The following is a 19,615-nucleotide window of genomic DNA, read 5'->3' as shown; positions in this document are numbered from 1 at the left end:
CAGGCTATGAAGGGTGGCCAGTCCTCTTCTGGCTGTGCCGGGTGGAGATTATAACAGAACATGGCCAAGATGTTCAAATGTTCATAAATGACCAGCATGGTCAAATAATAATAATCACAGTAGTTGTCGAGGGTGCAGCAAGTCAGCACCTCAGGAGTAAATGTCAGTAGCCGATCATTAAGAGTATCTCTACCGCTCCTGCGGTCTCTAGAGAGTTGAAAACAGCAGGTCTGGGACAGGTAGCACGTCCGGTGAACAGGTCAGGGTTCCATAGTCGCAGGCAGAACAGTTGAAACTGGAGCAACAGCACGGCCAGGTGGACTGGGGACAGCAAGGAGTCATCATGCCATGTAGTCCTGAGGCATGGTCCTAGGGCTCAGGTCCTCCGAGAGAGAGAAAGAAAGAGAGAAGGAGAGAATTAGAGAGAGCATAGTTAAATTCACACAGAACACAGGATAAGACAGGAGAAGTACTCCAGATATAACAAACTGACCCTAGCCCCCCGACACATAAACTAATGCAGCATAAATACTGGAGGCTGAGACAGGAGGGGTCATGAACGTCATCAGAAGTGTCCTCTTAATTTGAGGGCTGAGGGGATAGGGTGTGTCTTAAGTGTTTGGACTGCAACCCGTCCATTATCTGGGATAATGGTGTTGATGTGAGCCATGACCAGCCCATCACTGCCTGGTTTGGCAACTGCTCAGCCTCCGACCGCAAGGCACTACAGAGGGTAGTGCGTACTGACTAGTACATCACTGGGGACAAGCTTCCTGCCATCCAGGACCTCTTTACCAGGCGGTGTCAGAGGAAGGCCCTAGAAAGTGTCAAAGACTCCAACCACCCTAGTCATAGACTGTTGTCTCTGCTACCGCACGGCAAGCGGTACCGGAGCGCCAAGTGTAGGTTCAAAAGGCTTCTCAGCAGCTTCTACCCCCAAGCCATAAGACTCCTGAACATCTAATCAAATGGCTACCCAGACTATTTGCATTCCCCCCCTCTTTTACGCTGCTGCTACTCTCTTTTACTATCCATGCATAGTCACTTTAATAGCTCTACCTACATGTACATATTACCTCAATTACCTCCTGTATATAGCCACGCTATTGTTATTTTACTGCTGTTCTTTATTTGTTACTTTTATTTATTTTCTTTTTTTAGGTATTTTTCTTAAAACTGCATTGTTGGTTAAGGGCTTGTAAGTAAGCATTTCACTGTAAGGTCTACACCTGTTGTATTCAGCGCATGTGATTTTGATCTAGCAGAATCTCACTACTACACCCAGTCTATCAATTCTCCATAATAACATTAATACCTCCAATAGTAGGTCACTGCTATTATATTTACCAGATGATAAAATATTTAATACAGACAGAGAATCTGAGCATACTATAATTCTAACAGGTTGTACGTCCTCCAGTCACTGGAGGGCAACTATTATCGCCAACAGTTCAACTGAGTATACTGACASTTCATTTGTTAGTCTTCTACATATCTGCACATCAAATTCATGAACGTAAACGACTGCTCCTGTGTGCCCACTCTGCGTCCTTCGATCCAAAAAAAAAAAAGCATAAAAACTTCTACCAATGTAATTGTCAACCAGTTTCCCTATATCACTGACTTCTGACCAATACTCACTCTCAGTGTATTACATTACCCCTCATACACCAGTAGGAGTCACTGTTTAGGCAGGAATTGTTGGACTGTGGCTTCAGATTTTATTTAAATATAGATATCTCTTTATTTAGGTTGATGGCATGACATTGAAACAATGACGTTGAATCAAACATACCATTTTATTATCAACTTGAAACAAGGTAAAAAAAATGTTTTTAATCAAATATGAAATTCAACATAATTTCAACCACCCAATTGAATATAGGATGAAAAACAGACATTGATTAAATAGTAAGAATATGCAAAAATGTCAACATCTAAAATATGATGAAAATGTGACCTGGATCTGGTGTTGCATGTTCAAACGTATTTACAACACCACATTAAATTAATTTAGTTGCAATTTCCATGTAGATTCTACGTGAGATTTTTAACCATTCTGCAAGGAATATTCAACACAATTTCAACGTATAGATAGTTTTGATGATTATGTTGAAATTAGATTGATGTAACAACCTGTTAGTCAGGTTAAGTCATTGTATTTAAGTTTAAGTTTTACCATAATTTCGATGTTTGCAATGCTGGTTGAATTGATATGAAAACAGTACTGTTTGATGACTTTTTGCAAATCCAGATGTTTCAAACATAGATTCAACGGCACAATACGTTGACAAATTATGTTGAAACAACGTTGATTCAACCAGATTGTGTCCAGTGGGTTATGAGTAACCTTAGAGTAAGCCCTGTTGGGCTGCAAACATTTTAATTCACATTAGAACACATATGCCATGAATTACTTAACTGTGTTCAAAGACTTGGTTGGTCATACAACTATTAGCTGTAAAGACAATATTTTCATTACTAAACACATTACAGGCCACAGTATGGTAATCAAATTGTGTCAAAATACCAAATGTTTTCAGGGTATACAACAAATCTCCAAGACCATGAAATCCAACAGATACTGTTCTAGGGGCTGCTGATTGCTCTGTTGTTGGCCCACTTCATCATTAGGTAAGAGTTATATGAGGTTGGTTGAGGGCACTCTCCAGGATCTGAGTCTTACCCTCTGTGCTGCTTATCTGTTCTCATGTAACCTACCTTCGGGGTTAAGGATGTGGAAAATGACTGCATGTGACTTGTGTGTATACGCCTGCAACTCATTGCTCTACCCTATATTATTCTCATTATTATTCTGCTTAAAGAACTCTACATCTTATCTTGGCATTGAACTCAAAGAAAATACTTGATATTCACAGTTATGTTTGTTACATACAGAGCCTTCAGAAAGTGTTCATACCCCTTGACTTATTCCACATTTTGTTGTGTTACAGCCTGAATTCAAAATTGATTAAATAGATTTTTTTCTCTCAATGATCTACACAATAACACATAATACCACACATAATACCACACAATACCACATAATGACAAAGTGAAAACATGTTTTTAGAATATTTTGCAAATTTATTGAAAATGAAATACATAAATATCTCATTTACGTAAGTATTCACACCTTTGGCTGCAATTACAGCTGTGAGTCTTTCTGGGTAAGTCTCGAAGAGGTTTGCACACCTGAATTTTACAATATTTGCACATTATTCTTWAAAAATTCTTCAAGCTTTGTGAAGTTGGTTGTTTATTATTGCAAGACATCCGTCTTGCCATAGATTTTCAAGCCAATTTAAATCAGAACTATAACTAGACGACTCAGGAACATTCATAGTGAGTCCATGCACATTTTTACTCCTGACCCTATTTAGGCTTGCCATAACAAAGGGGTTGAATACTTACTGACTCAAGACATTTCAGCTTTTCATTTTTAATTGATTTGTAAAAATTGCAAAAAAACTATTCCAGTTGGTCATTATGGGGTATTGTGTGTAGGCCAGTGACACAAAATCTAAATGTAATATTCAGGCTGTAACAAAACAAAATATGGAACAAGTCAAGGGGTGTGAATACTTTCTGAAGGCACTGTACTCTTAATGCAACAGTCATAAAGTTAATATGAAAATGATTTTCTTATTAGGAAGGACATTTATTGTACATTTGTGTATACCCTTGTGAGTTTGAAAGTGCTTAGAAAGTGCTAGGCCTAGAGCCATGGTCTCAGGCAGCTTTCAAGTTTGAACAGTGGATTCAGTCGGCTCATCATTTCCATGGTCACCCTGCTCAACGGTATTAGCAGCGGCCAGAGTGTCTGCCTCAGCCTCAGATGCTGAGTCTTCGTCAGAAAGGTCTGCGTCTGAGAGGATCCCGCAGCCCGTGTGGCACAGCTGGCGCTCCAGGTTGGTGATGCGCCGCTTCAGCCGCTGCTGTGTGGCCGTGTACTCGCTGAGCAGGCGGGCGAAGCGCGTCTGCAGGGTGTCCAGAGAGGACTCCAGCCTCTCCACCTTCTCCTCAGTGTCCTCTCCACCCAGTCTGCCAGCCTCTGCATTCTCATCCAGGAGGCCCTCCTTCATAAGGATCTCCTTCCCCCTCTCCTCCAGCACCTTCTTAGCATCAGGGTACTCGGTCACTGCTTCCATCAGGTCGTCCTTAGAGAGGCAGAAGAGGTCAGAATAGCCGATGCTGCGGATATTGGCCGTCCTGCGGTTTCCCATTTTGCTGCCCTGGATGTTGAGGATACTTATCTCCCCAAAGCAGCTGCCGGCGGTGAGGAGGGCGTACTGTGTGACCCCGTCATTTGCCACCACTGCCAGCTTCCCCTCTTTGATGATGTACATCTCCTTCCCTATGTCCCCTTTGCGGCAGATGTAGTCCCCTGGGCTATAGACCTGTGGCCGGAGTTTCAGCACCAGCTCCACCAACAGTCCAGCCTCACAGTCCTGAAAGATACGCACTTTCTTCAGGGTCTCCAGGTGCACATTGATGGCGATCTCAGCCCGCAATTTGTTAGGCAAGTTCTTCAATACCTCCTGCTCATCCACTGCTTTCTTATTAGTCCAGAGGTAGTCAAACCACTTAATGACGCGTGCTTCCAGCTCCTTGCTGACCCGGCGGAAGTGCATGTAGTGTTTGATGGCATCAATACGGGCCTGAAACTCTGCACGTGTGGCATTCATGTTGGAAATCATGGAGCCAACATTACCCACAATCGTGGCAAAGATCAGCACCCCAACTAGGAAGTCAAAGACCACAAAGAGGAACTCCTCATCTCGTACGGGTGGCGGTGTCTCTCCTATGGTGGTGAGGGTGAGGGTGGACCAGTACAGGCAGTAGACATAGCCCCGGGTTAGGGAGCCATACTCAGGGTTGGAGATGTTGGGGTACACCCAGGTATCAGAGCCAAACCCTAGAGATTTGGAAATAGCAAAGTAGATGCAGGCGTTCCAGTGGATGATGACCAGGATGTAGAGCACCAAGTTGCAGATGCGGAAGATGTTGGGGTAGTTTGTGCGTGTCTCAGTGCGGTCAAAGAACTCAAACATGCGTGGGAAGCGCAGCAGGCGATTGAATCTGAGCTCTGGGGTGTGGATTCCTGTGGATATGTAGGCCAGATCAGTGGGTAGGATGGACACGACATCCAGCTTGAACTGAAATGTGCGGACGTAGCTGTCTCTCAGCTTGGAGAGGTCCTTCACCAGCAGACCCTGCTCCAGAAACCCTGTGGTATAAAGAAGGTGTTGCCATTAGCACGAAAATATCTACCCAGGTTATCAATCATCTCTCACATCTCTTTGTTTGGATCAGTAAATAATAAATACAGCTATACATAATGTAACAAAAGTGTGTTTAGTCTCAAGCTAGGACCTGGTTTAAGGGTGTATATGATGGTGATGTACCTGTGCGGAGTCGGACACATGTGTCCAAGATGTACAAAGCGTCTGAAAGGTAGTCCAGCACCAACCAGCAGATGTAATTGCTTGTCTGCAGTTTGTCAAAGCATGCCCTACACAAAGAAGAGAAAAAGAGAATACTTAACTCCAGCATCAAACTTCCATCTATCAGTCCAACATTATATTGTTTCATTTTACTGATGAATTAACATCCCCTCTGGTGTTGTGCTATGTGTGGACTGTAGACAGAAAATGCCTGTGTTCTCAACTACCTAGCCACAATGAGGATCCAGTTGTAGAGCACAGCTATAGCAATAACAAACAGCCAACGGTAGTACATGTCGTCTGATGGGGACACAACGAACACACCCCATTTTTTCCTGAGAAATAAAAGAGAATGGTTCATGTCAAATAAGGTTACACAGACTTTTTTGTTTCTGCAGGTAGACATGGGTGGATCTGATCTTCAAGGGCCATGTGTCTGAAAGACTAACCACTGAACATATATCAGCTTTAATAATGACTACATTATTATGATGAGGCTGTAGACTGTATCAAATGGGGTCCATTTAAGGTAGTAAAGGTAGTAAAAAAAAAAAATATCCACACGTTGGATTTTTATTAAACTGAAGTAGATACATGTTACATTGTAATTCAGAACAGTTTATAGCGTATTTAGAGAATCATCACAGAGACAGACATACCTAAATCTCCCTTTGGTATTGTTGCCATTGGCATCAGGCTGCGTATTGCTGATGCGACTAGGGGCAGTCCTGAGCTCAGGGCCACGGAAGCGTTCCAAGAAAGAGTCTGGCCGCTCCTCCTCCTCTACAAGGCTCCTGTGTGCCCACTCCCTCAGAATCACCACCAAATTCACTAATCTGAGAGAGAGAGAGAGAGAAAGAGAGAGAGAGAGAACGAGAGAGGGAAGGGAGAGAGACAGAGCTATTCAGAGATACCGGTAAAGAGTAGCAGAGTTTGTATAAAATAACTGTATTAAGCAGAGTAAATTGGGACAGATTAGCATATGGGTGAGGCAATTTCAACATCACACTATCTATCAGTTGTGAGCTTTGGAAACTACCATTGCTGAGGTACCAGAATTTACCTAGACAGAGCTCCCCGTCCTTGAAAAGAGTTCCTTGAGTTGTTTCGACCATCGAGAGCAGCCACCCGTGCCAGCTCTGAGGATGTGTCATCATTATCATGATCACATTCTGATGGCACTCTAGGAGAAGAGAAGACAGAGGCAGACGCAGAAAAGATGCACTCTTGAGCAGGGGTAGGTATACATTTGGATGCACAAACAATGACCATTTGAGTCTCTGATTAGCAGTTGAAAAAGGGAGGCAGGGTCAAATACTGTACATGGTGGTACATTGTGTAAAACAGGAAGAGTTGTATATAAGCATAAAGGATGCATGCAGCAAAGAAATATAATTCTAGAACTAGAACCCTATGCAGGCCTCTGTGTAACCCACCTGCTGAGAGTACTCTCAGCTCTCTCCCTCTCTGGCTCCTCCTCCACAGTGGTCTTCACTGAGAGACGATGGGGGGACAAGTCTCTGTCGGCCACCTGGCCTGTCATCTTCAGCTGAAATGAGCTTTCAATTCATACAGAGAAACATTAAGAGTCTTTCCATTCCATCTGATTTGATACGCCCAAAAACTGACCACTACTTGACCATAATTATGAGCTTTTCATACAGTATGTAACTAACATCTTGTTACGTGCCTCCTAACGGAGGGAGGTGCAGGAATCAGGAGCAGGAGAGCGAGGAATTCCCAGTGGCAAAATAGTTTAATGAGCAGTCCAAAACACAACTACAACATGGGACTGAAACACGCCCAAACGAGACGGTTCTGGCGCTTGCTGGACTATCTTGGGCGCCCTGAAGCCTTCTTCACAACAATTGAACCACTCTCCTTGAAGTTCTTGATTATCCGATAAATGGTTGATTTAGGTGCAATCTTACTGGCAGCAATATCCTTGCCTGTGAAGCCCTTTTTGTGCAAAGCAATGATGACGGCACGTGTTTCCTTGCAGGTAACCATGGATGACAGAGGAAGAACAATGATTCCAAGCACCACCCTCCTTTTGAAGCTTCCAGTCTGTTATTCGAACTCAATCAGCATGGCAGAGTGATCTCCAGCCTTAAACTCGTCAACACTCACACCTATGTTAATGAGAGAATCACTGAGATGACGTCAACTGGTCCTTTTGTGGCAGGGCTGAAATGCAGTGGAAATGTTTTTTGGGGATTCAGTTCATTTGCATGGCAAAGAGGGACTTTGCAATTAATTGCAATTCATATGATCACTCTTCATAACATTCTGGAGTATATGCAAATTGCCATCATACAAACTGAGGCAGCAGACTTTGTGAGAATTAATATAATAGAAAATACAGGCTTTCTATGGTCAGGACGTTACAGTTAAAGAAGGATTTTTAAGCCTTGAGACAATTGAGACATGGATTGTGCCATTCAGAGGGGGAAGGGCCAAGACAAAATATTTAAATGCCTTTGAACGGGGTATGGTTGTAGGTGCGAGGCACACAGGTTTGTGTCAAGAACTGCAACACTGCAGGATTTTTCACGCTCAACAGTTTCCCGTATTTATCAAGAATGGTCTACCACCCAAAGGACATCCAAACAACTTGACACAACTGTGGGAAGCATTTGGAGTCAACACGGGCCAGCCTGCCTGTGGAACGCTTTCGACACCTTGTAGAGTCCATGCCCCGACAAATTGAGGCTGTTCTGAGGGAAAAGGAAGGGGGGTGCAACTCAATACTAGAAAGTTTCCTTAAAGTGGAATTGACAGCATTTTAGCAACATGAAATCTTATTCAAATCTGATCATATACACCCACAGGAAGAATATGACAATTTTTTTTGACAATTTCTGACAAGCGAGCACTTTGATATGGTCATTTTCAAGTTTTCAAAAATTCTTAAAATGGTTGAGAATTACATATACTAAGGCATTTGTGAAAATTCTATAGCAATATACAGTGGGAAAGTGGCAGTGCGTTTCGACAATTAACAGACACTGCAGTAAATAAAATCGAACAAAAAAAATATGTCTCATCCAGGACCAGAGTCTACGCAGACCTTAGCCAATCAGAGTTATAATAGGCCTTTATGCAAACAAGCCATTTGCCACACGAGCCTGTGTCACGATCGTGTGGAGGATTGACGGACCAAAACGCAGCATTAGGAAAATAAGCCATCTTCCTTTTTATTATGAAGAAGGAGAACCAAAAACAAAACACTATTACAAAACTAACAAAACAAACAAACGATCGTGAAGCTAATAAACGTCGTGCACATACACAGGCTACAAACGTTCTGACATAGACAATTACCCACATCAAACGAAAGCCTATGGCTACCTTAAATAGGGCTCCCAATCAGAGACAACAGAAATCAGCTGTCTCTAATTGGGAACCCATTCAGGCAACCATAGACTCTCCTAGACAACTTACACCCAACATAGACACAGCTAGACACATACACTCAACACAAACCCATACACTACACCCAACACCCCCTTTACCATATAACCACCCAAAACCGATAAAACACAAACATTCCCCATGTCACACCCTGACCTAACTAAAATAATAAAGAAAACAAAGAATACTAAGGCCAGGGCGTGACAGCCTGCCATCATTCATTTGAATTGGACTGTGTGTGTTTACAAGCAGTAGCACCAGCGCGTCTTTAGATCATTAGAATGCATTTGGCAAAAGCCAAAAAATACACCTGAATGGATTTCTGCAAATATGTAAATACCTCGGGAGTCTTCTTACATTTGGGAACTTTACAGTCCTATTGATCACACAACCATGAAAAGGTAGGCTGTATTTCCCTATACATCAACAAGATCACCATCTAAAGCTAGCCAGAGTAAGCTGAGCTAAAATCTAACGAAGGAACATTAGATAAACCCTCTCAAACTTTTTCAGCTACTTGGCCGTAAGTAGCCTGCTCATCCTTCTGCAGCTTGCCTGCCAATGCATGCTTGTCCCAACCAAGCACCCAAGCTAACTGGCTAAAGTTGGATCGCTTGCTAGCTAGCTACCTCCAGACACAGATAAGAACACACCTCACTCTGACCATTTTACTCGCCCTAGCAGAGCTGGTTAGGCTGTTTACATGCTATCTAGCGCGTTCGTGACTAACATACTTTTTTTGCTGACGTTTACTGACACCTGTCATATTCAGCGGGTGTTGCGTGTTCGTAATTTCATCAGTTATTCTGCGCTCTGGCACATTCAGACGAGGGTGCTCTGAAATCATAGTAGATAGCCAGAGTGAATTTGCGAACGCAAGAGATATGCTAACTGGATAGCAGTCGTTCAAGTTCAGCATAGCTAGCTAGCTAGCAAAGCGATTCACATTTCTTGCTAGCTAACCAAATGACACCTGCATCTCTGGCTGTGTAGCCACCGAAAAACAATATGAGGGAAAAGTCAGTCAGTCACTAACTCCTCCAATGACATGACATCCTCCTAGCAACTCGCTATCTAGCTAACGTTAGGCTCTGTGTTTTTAGCTATCTACATAAATAGATGCGCTAGCCTATTAGCCACGTTATAACTGACTTGTGATCATTTCCCTTGCTAGTTTGATTGTATTGACATTCTTAGCCTCAGTTGCAGTCGTCCGTTTTTGTCAGAAATATTTAGTCATTTAAACTGAAACAGTGCATACCGAATGGAGCAGACTTTGTTGTGACACTTTGCTGCACCTCACAGTTGAGCACGTTCTGCCTTTGGCAGATGCTGGCCTCACACCCACACGCAGGGGCGGATGGCTGACTCAGACCTTTCATGAGCACTGACAAGGCGGGGGGCGCTCTGACCTCGGGCGCCAGCTGCTGGTTTCGGCGGCGGCGTCTTGTGGCTGCAGGGGCACGCAGGCGGGCGTGCCACTGCACGGGCACGCACATGCACACACACACACACACACACCCTTGTTTCAGGCTGGGTTTCCAAGAACAAAGAACAGTGCCAAGAACCAATGGGACATTGACACCAGCCTGGAGGGGACGGGCCTCCACTTACAACGACCAGTCAGGAGCACGAACTACCAGAATCTACCTACGTCATTCACTGTATAAAATGCACTGCACACCATGTTTCGGGGCTCTCTTCTGCTAGTTCCTTCTGAGCTAAATGAACGAGGCCGTGCACGCTTTGCAAGATATCTTTACCTCTGAATAAACTGCCTTTACTATATACCAATCCACCCTGTCCAGCGTCTTGACTTGGTCTCCCTTCTCTAGTAACGAGTCATCAACACTACCAAGAAATACATTGGTGAATTATATGAATCATGCATTGAACTGCATCCATCTATTCTGCCAACAATGCCTGGAATGTTAAGTCAAATATAACCTATTTTTAAAACCTCCTTTAAAGTTAGTTTTGTAGCATAAACTGGGAATTTGATATTTTTGACTGATATTATGATTGTCTGTTTGATTTATATCTGCAAAGTAGTTAAAACGCTATCAGTTTGACCTTAATGTTTTGTACATTCAATGTACAAAACATTAAAGCAGTATAAACAGTATACACTCAATGTACAAAACATTAAAGCAGTATAAACAGTATACACTCAATGTACAAAACATTAAATCAGTATAAACAGTATACACTCAATGTACAAAACATTAAATCAGTAATAACAGTATACACTGAGCATGGACTCTACAAGGTTTTGAAAGCGTTCCACGGGGATGCTGGCCCATGTTGACTCCAGTGCTTCCTACAGTTGTCAAGTAGCCTGGATGTCCTTTGGGTGGTGGACCATTCTTGATACACACGGGAAACTGTTGAGTTGAAAAACAAAGCAGCGTTGCTGTTCTTGACACACTCAAACCAGGTCGCCTGGCACTTACTATCATACCCCGTTCAAAGGCACTTAAATATTTTGTCTTGCCCATTCACCCTATGAAAGACACACATACACGAATCAATGTCTCAATTTTTTCTCAAGGCTTAAAAATCCTTCTTTAACCTGTCTCCTCCCCTTCATCTACACTGATTGAAGTGGATTTAACAAGTTACATATATAAGGGATCATAGCTTTCACCTGGATTCACCTGGTCAGTCTACGTCATGGACAGAGTTCTTAATGTTTTGTACACTCAGCATATATTATACAGTTTACACAGTGTGTGTGTGTATATATATATATATACTGCAACCGCCAACCACAGGAGGATTCAGGAGACCGCTCTCAATGAGTGTACAGTAGACAGCCGGCTGCGGTCAGCTGCTGCTCTGCTAATCCTCAGATGGGGGAGGAGAGGAGGTAGGGGGCCCACGTGGGTAACTGGGGGGCCCTGTCTTGGTTAATAAAAAATTMAAAAATTAACTACATAATAAATAAATGTGACTGGTCAATTGTGTGAGTCAGGGGCTGGCCCAAGCCCATAGTGGGCGCAAGAGGCAAAAAAAATAAAAWAAAATAWATATTCCGTTACTGTTTTTATTATTTTATTGTTTTTTATCCAACCACAGGCGCCCACTCTCAATGTTCAAAATACACCAGAGAGCATATTTTGACACAGAGGACCAATAGTAATAAAAAAAATACCTGTGGATTATATTTTATCACAAGCGCATACAGGTAATAACCAAAATAAAGGAAATACCAACATAAAGTGTCTTAAAATGGTGTTGGGCCACCACGAGCTGCCAGAACAGCTTCAATGCGCCTTGGCATAGATTCTACAAGTGGACCTAAATCATGCCAGGAAAATATACCCCACACCATAACATAAACGTTGTATCCCTCATTTACTAAAGTGTTTCCTTTATTTTGTCAGTTACAGGTTGCCTACTGTCGGGAAGGCCACAATTTGGGCAGCTTGGACACCAAATATACAGCTTGTTGCGTTGTCGCCGTAGACATACACTACCGGTCAAACGTTTTAGAACACCTACTCATTCAAGGGTTTTCCTTTAGTTTGACTATTTTCTACATTGTCGAATAATAGTGAAGACATCAAAACTATGAAGTAACACATATGGAATCATGTAGTAACCAAACAAGTGTTAAACAAATCAAAATATATTTTATATTTGAGATTCTTCAAGTAGCCACCCTTTGCCTTGATGACAGCTTTGCACACGCTTGGCATTCTCTCAACCAACTTCATGAGGTAGTCACCTGGAATGCATTTCAATTAACAGGTGTGCCGTCTTAAAAGTTAATTTGTGGAATTTCTTTCCTTCTTAAAGTGTTTGAGTCAATCAGTTATCCTGTGACAAGGTAGGGGGGTATACAGAAGATCCATATAAGTCCATATTATGGCAGGAACAGCTCAAATAAGCAAAGAGAAATGACAGTGCCAAAATAGTCATCATAAAATATATTTGTTTAACACTTCTTTGGTTACTACATGATTCCATATGTGTTATTTCATAGTTCTACCATGTAGAAAATAGAAAAAATWAAGAAAAAGCCTTGAATGAGTAGGTGTTCTAAAACTTTTGACCGGTAGTGTATAATCCATAGAAGGGCTTCAGAACCTCTCACCCTGGAAATTATAGTGTCTAACTCATGGATACACTAGCCAGTCCTGACTTGTTTGGGAACTGCCATCTATGGATTATATTTCTATGGTTGGTTGCGGCTGTCTGTTTGCCTTTTGCCATTAAAAAATAGAATCGCAGGATAAACTTAGTTTGGAAAGCAAATGCCTACCGCTGAAAAGAGAAGACTAATCTGTCTGTAGAACCAATATAAAAAAGTTTTCTTATAAAAAAAAACAAAGCCCCGGGGCCTAGGATTTCTTAATCCGGCCCTGGCCATGTTTCAGGGGTGTACTGTATGTGGAAGATAAGGGCTATAGACATGGTTTGGTACAGATGTAGGATCTTAATTTGAGCCAGTCTGCTACAGCAGGAAAATAATCCTTCAGCAACAGGAAATGTTAATTATTAGTCTATGCGGATTATACTTAATGGACATTTTTGTAGGGGTTGATACATTTTTCATAAGGGAAAATAAAGTCTGAAATGGAAATGACAAACTTCAGAAGCCTTTTAAAACCTAAAATACACTACAATTTTCACATTTCCTGCATTGTCCTGCAAAAGGTTGATCAAATTAAGATCCTACATCTGTAACTCTCTCTTCAGTGTTTAGGGAGTGTGTGACAGATAGAGCAGAGGGACAGAAGACGACTGGGACTGCCAGCCACATTCCCTCATCTGGGGCCTCCGAAACAGGCTGTGGTCACCGTGGTGACTATTTTAGCATCCACAGCAACCAGGGTTGTCAGCCAATACTACCTCCTGCTCCTCTCACCCGTCAGGGGTTGGGAAAATATGTATAGTCTACTATAAAGGGTGTATGTTGACGGTATATGAGGATAAACATTGTTTGAGAGCAATGATACGGTATGGTGACACTGTATGATCCTTCTAACCCCACTGTACTGTGTGAAATATGGTCTCTATGTTGTAGGCTTCTGAGTAAACATCCTAGCCACAACCTACTTTTTTTCTGAGAAAGATAAATGTGGTTGCCTAAACCATATTGAGCACATAATCCTTTACTGTTTCACTAATTACAGATTGCAGTGGCATAACTATCTGTCTGATCTGGTAGAATTTCACTAAACAAAGATTTACAAACCTATCACACTGGCGTAGCACACCTCCCCACAGCCCCCGCAAGGCGGGGAGCCCACAAGCTTTGGGGTCCCCCGGCGACCTCCAGATAGCATATGTATATGTCATAAACCACTATTTGGGGGGGATTACAGGAAATTAGCTTTAAAACTGCAAAAAAATATAATAAATCAGCATCATAGGAAAATGTGTAGAATAGCAGGAAATTAGTTCAGGCAAACTTTACTTTTATAGTTGAAAAAAAAATGTTGCATTATTTTAGCAAAAAATTTACATTTAGGGGAATTTTATAAGGGAAAAGATTTGTTTATGACATTTTCTAAATACTTTCAATATTATTCATTTCCAAGTTGGCTCTATGCCCTTGTTCGGAGCAAAGGATCCCAATTTCAAACTCTCCAAAAAAGTTTTTAAAATTCTAAAAACTGGCCATAAATGATATTAATGGAAAGATTATTGCATGTCGTTTCTTGAAATAGCCATCAGTGACTTTAAATAATATTTATTTCAAAACTTTGATTCCTAAAAGATGTGTCTGACGATTTGGTTAACTCCGTCAGATTTGTCAAAAATTCAAAAGCTATACCATAAGGACCCCTTATTCATGTCCTACATGAATGTAATGTGGTGCAGCAAGACAACTCATGGTCTATAAAGTTCTCTACTAGTTCTCTACTAGTTCTCTGATAGAATTAAACAAACAATATTGGAATCACCATGGTCACAACCATAAACTGTCAACTCCATCTGCCTGATAGATTAAAATAGAATATGAAATTTGGTTCCAATATGTTACATGTAATTAGATTTTAGAGTCATACTGTAAGTTCATTCGGGAAGTATTCAGACCCCTGGACTTTTTCCACATTTTGTTAGGTTACAGCCTTACTCTAAAATGTATTAAATAGTTTTTTCCCCCTCATCAATCTACATACAATACCCCATAATGACAAAACAAAACAGGTTTTTAGAAATATTTGCTAATTTCTACCCAAAATATTATAGCAATATCACATTTACATAACTATTCAGACCCTTTACTCTGTACTTTGTTGAAGCACCTTTCGCCGCAATTACAGCCTTGAGTCTTCTTGTGTATAACGCTACAAGCTTGGCACACCTGTATTTGGGGAGTTTCTCCCATTCTTCTCTGCGAATCCTCTCAAGCTCGGTCAGGTTGGATGGAGAGCGTCGCTGCCACTCAAGGACATTCAGAGACTTGTCCCAAAGCCACTCCTGCGTTGTCTTGGCTGTGCGCTTATGGTCGTTGTYCTGTTGGAAGGTGAACCTTCGCCTCAGTCTGAGGTCCTGAGCACTCTGGAGCAGGTTTTCATTAAGGATCTCTCTGTACTTTGCTCTGTTCATCTTTCCCTCAATCCTGACTAGTCTCCTAGTCCCTGCCACTGAAAAACATCCCCACAGCATGATGCTGCCACCACCATGCTTCACCGTAGGGATGGTGCCAGGTTTCCTCCAGATGTGACGCTTGGCATTCAGGCCAAAGAGTTCAATCTTGGTTTCATCAGACCAGAGAATCTTGATTCTCATGGTCTGAGCGTCCTTTAGGTGCCTTTTGGCAAACTCCAAGTGGGCTATCATGTGCCTTTTACTGAGGAGTGGCTTCCGTCTGGCCTCTCTACCATAAAGGCCTGTTAAGTGGAGTGCTGCAGCTATGTCATAGTGACCATTGGTCACCTCCCTAACCAAGGCCCTTCTCCCCCGATTGCTCAGTTTGGCTGGGCGGCCAGCTCTAGGAAGAGTCTTGGTGGTTCCAAACATCTTCCATTTAAGAATTATGGAGGCCATTGTGTTCTTGGGGACCTTCAATGCTGCAGAAATTCTACGGACAATCCTTTCGACCTCAAGGCTTGGTTTTTCTCACATGCACTGTCAACTGTGGGACCTTATATAGACAGGTGTGTGCCTTTCCAAGTCATGTCCAATCAATTGAATTTACCACAGGTGGACTCCAAGTTGTAGAAACATCTCAAGGATGATAAATGGAAACAGGATGCACCTGAGCTCAATTTTGAGTCTCATAGTAAAGGATCTGAATACTTATGTAAAATTTCTGTTTTTAATTAATACATTTGCCCGGACTTTAACCCGATCGAACATCTCTTTTAGAGACTTGAAAATAGCTGCGCAGCAACGCTCCCCATCCAACCTGACAGAGCTTGAGAGGATCTGCAGAGAACAATGGGAGAAACTCCCCAAATACAGGTGTGCCAAGCTTGTAGCGTCATACCCAAGAAGACTCGAGGCTGTAATTGCTGCCAAAGGTGCTTCAACAAAGTACTGAGTAAAGGGTCTGAATAGTTATGTAAATGRGATATTTTAATAATTTTGGGGTAGAAATTAGCAAAAATTTCWGAAAACCTGCTTTTGCTTTTCCATAATKGGGTATTGTGTGTAGATTGATGAGCAAAAAAAMCAATTTAATCAACTTTAGAATAAAGCTGTAACCTAACAAAATTTGGAAAACGTCAAGGGGTCTGAACACTTTCCGAAGGCACTGTATATATAAGTTTGGAGATTTGTATGACATATTTGAATAATATAATGTTGGAATTAAACAATCAAGGCCTTCAAACACCTATTGGACAATAATTCTAAAAATTAAATGTATTTTTATAGTGTCTGACGGAGTTGACATAAATCCAGTTAGTGAGCATTTTATGAATAAAATAAAAATRAATAGGTTGTTCCTTTACATGCTGTGATAGCTGATACTTAGTCTATCAAAATATATATTTCACTTTTTTGTTAATATATATATATATATTTTCTAAGTGAGATGGCCCCGTCTTTCAAGAATCCTGAGCTCTAAAATAGCAACATTTTCTCTCAGCCTCATGGCAAAATTTGTAAATTAGAATAAGATTAGCTATACAACTGCACATTTTTCTCCCTGGCCTTTGCTCGGAACTTATGGGTGCCCCGCGAAACTGTGCTATGCCACTGACCTACCTCTAAATTGTCATTACGTTCTGACACGTGGAAGCACTGAAAGTATTGAGAAGGGTGGTGTTAGGGCCATGACTGGCTCATGGAAGTTGAAGCAGACAAATGATGATGGTGTTTAGACAACTGTTTCCAATGTTTTACTAATTGGTGGATCATTAGGGGAAACAGTCAGCCTGAGGCACAGTACTCTGCTCAGTCAGCCAATCTAACTGCTCCCACAGGACCAAGCTCTCCACATCATAGCTGACAACAGGTGCGTTTCATCACTTGAGGCAGCGAAGGTAGTGACTGTCTATATGCCCAGTGTATCATGTGTGTCTCATGACTGTGACTACAGTAACATAGTGATAAATGCAGGCAACAAGTGTCTGTTGGCCATATGTAATTTCCTATGGCAATGGGAAAGTGCCACATGCTACATAAGAACACAGACCAAAATAACAAAAATAACAATGAATGCTATAAACACATAGTATAAACACATAGTACAGTGCCGTTTCGCTAAAAGATAAATGTTTTTAGGGAGGTGGTCACTCACCAGCTTGTTTCTATACCCTGCTTGCCTCCAATCACTCCAGTAAAATCCTTATGGCCATTTCAAAGACAACCAGAGCTCCTTTCCAGCTATTGTTTCCATTGCGGAGAAGATGGAACTGCAGGAGCATGCATTACTGAAGGAGCACCAAGCCAACACATTTCATACCTCTTCCTTGCTTCGTCAACATGTCACGTCCTCTAATTGTGTCAGGTTTTTGAAGTGGTTCTTCTTTCTTCCTCTGGGGTCTCCTCCTTTCTTCACTTGTGGAAAGCATAGGCACTGCTTGTCAACATGTCTAAGTCAACAGGACTTCCAATAGACTGACTGTAGGCAGAGCAGGATGGGTGGAGGGGAAGAGGGGCGGAGAGAAAAAGAGGGCGGGGACGTGGAGAGCTTTCAGGGGTAAAAAGGAGTGCTTAGCCTCTCTGTCTTAATGAGAAGAACAAGCACCAAGAGAGTAAAGTCCGATCAGCAAGTCACATCAAGTGGGTGACAGACACTTCATCCCCCGTGTAGAGAATTGACTCTGGTTAGCTTCTGTCCTGTTAATTCAGTCACTAATGAACACTAACATAGAAAAAAAAGTAGACACTCCCCAATGTAGCATTCAGTGCCTGTAAATCCAGATAATGAAGCCCATGAGAGCCAAAGCAGTCTGTCATCTCCTCATCTCGTCTTTCACCCTCATAGAGCTCTCTGACAGACTGTGGCAGACAGTCTCCACTTAGTAAACAGTATGCGACAGAGAGGACTTAGAAAGCCTGAGGGGGCTTGTGGTTTAGAGCAGTCTCAGCATCTGTTCAGGATTCAGACCAGTGAACAACGTCCAACGATCTGCTATCTGGGTTCCCCACGGTTTAATCACTACACCGAAACTAAAGAACCTCTATATGGATAAGAGAACACATCCAYCCAAAGAACACTGAAGTTAGTGCCATTATGTACCCGAGTTTACAGAGTTGCACTTAAGTACAGCAGCCTACTGTTACTTTATGGATTGAAACTGTTGTGAATGCAAACAAGTAGAGCATGCAGGTTTCTGGAGAAAATAAACAATGCATTTGGGTAAATAGGTGAACTGCACTGTAGTGTAAAGCCTAGGGCGGTGCAACCGCATCACCTGTTCCTCCACAGACTGTAGAGATTAACCTGCAAGTAGACAGTCCACAGAGCATACGTCCCTTCAGACCTCCCACAGCACACAATGAATACAGGGAAACACAACCACCATTCACTATGCATACCTTTTGTTGTCTGCTTGCCAAAGGACAGAAAATACTATATGACCACGGCTGAGACAAGGTTCCACAATGTATTGTATATGTAGGCCTATGTATAAATAACAAGCAGATTCTTACGCATTGTTCATTTTATTATTTGTATAAAGCACTTCAGAGTAAACATGTACACATGAGACCAAAATGCAATGGTACGGTAACTATGGAATATAATGAAAATATCTGCAAGGCAGAAATAGTTTAGGCAATTTTTTTGGTAATGTTGAATACAAAAGAAAAGAGGAAACTAATRCGCATCAGAAGTTGGCATTAAAAGATACTGCACAACCAGGGACACCGAACTATCAAGTGAGCTCCCTTGGTTTCTTCCAGAGTAATAAGACATACCAATAGCACAATAGAAAAAAGCCAGACACCCAGCTGCTCTCAGCTTACTAGCTAGCTACCATAATCCCCCCAAAATAAAGTAAATACAGGAATACACAGAGAATACCCTTCAGGTTTGGTCATTACTAAGGTTTGACCTTATGGCTTCCATAGATATGCAGCTGTTGACAAGACTAGCTATTAAGATATGCATGCATTTCAATAAGGGAGAGGAGAAAGTTCAGGTGCAACACCTAAACCGCCACCATTTCAGTTAGTCCAAGTTAAATATTGTTATCCACTGTGTAAGGGATGATATGATTATGTATTATATAGTGTACACATCAAGGATATAATTGTAACATAATCAACCGGAGTAGAACTACTCAGAAACACAACCTGTTAACTGGAAAAATACATACATACTTATACCATACAGCATTCTG

The 19,615-nt window shown here is 41.9% G+C and overlaps 1 protein-coding gene across 1 annotated transcript; it reads right to left on the bottom strand.

Moving 5' to 3' along the window:
• Positions 1-1,745: 1,745 nt before the first annotated feature.
• Positions 1,746-7,272, bottom strand: cnga2b (cyclic nucleotide gated channel subunit alpha 2b). The gene is made up of 6 exons (XM_023968759.2): positions 6,884-7,272; positions 6,511-6,630; positions 6,107-6,283; positions 5,675-5,782; positions 5,409-5,515; positions 1,746-5,230 (listed from the first exon to the last, which is right to left on the bottom strand). Exons 1-6 carry the CDS (start codon positions 6,988-6,990, stop codon positions 3,744-3,746), a joined length of 2,106 nt encoding a protein of 701 aa, XP_023824527.1. The 5' UTR covers positions 6,991-7,272; the 3' UTR covers positions 1,746-3,743.
• Between the last annotated feature and the right edge of the window lie 12,343 nt (positions 7,273-19,615).

Source organism: Salvelinus sp. IW2-2015, linkage group LG23 (genome assembly GCF_002910315.2).
Source record: "Salvelinus sp. IW2-2015 linkage group LG23, ASM291031v2, whole genome shotgun sequence".
Taxonomy (NCBI): Eukaryota; Metazoa; Chordata; class Actinopteri; order Salmoniformes; family Salmonidae; genus Salvelinus; species Salvelinus sp. IW2-2015.
Note: the sequence above shows the minus strand (reverse complement) of the source record. Positions and strands in the feature narration are given on the sequence as shown.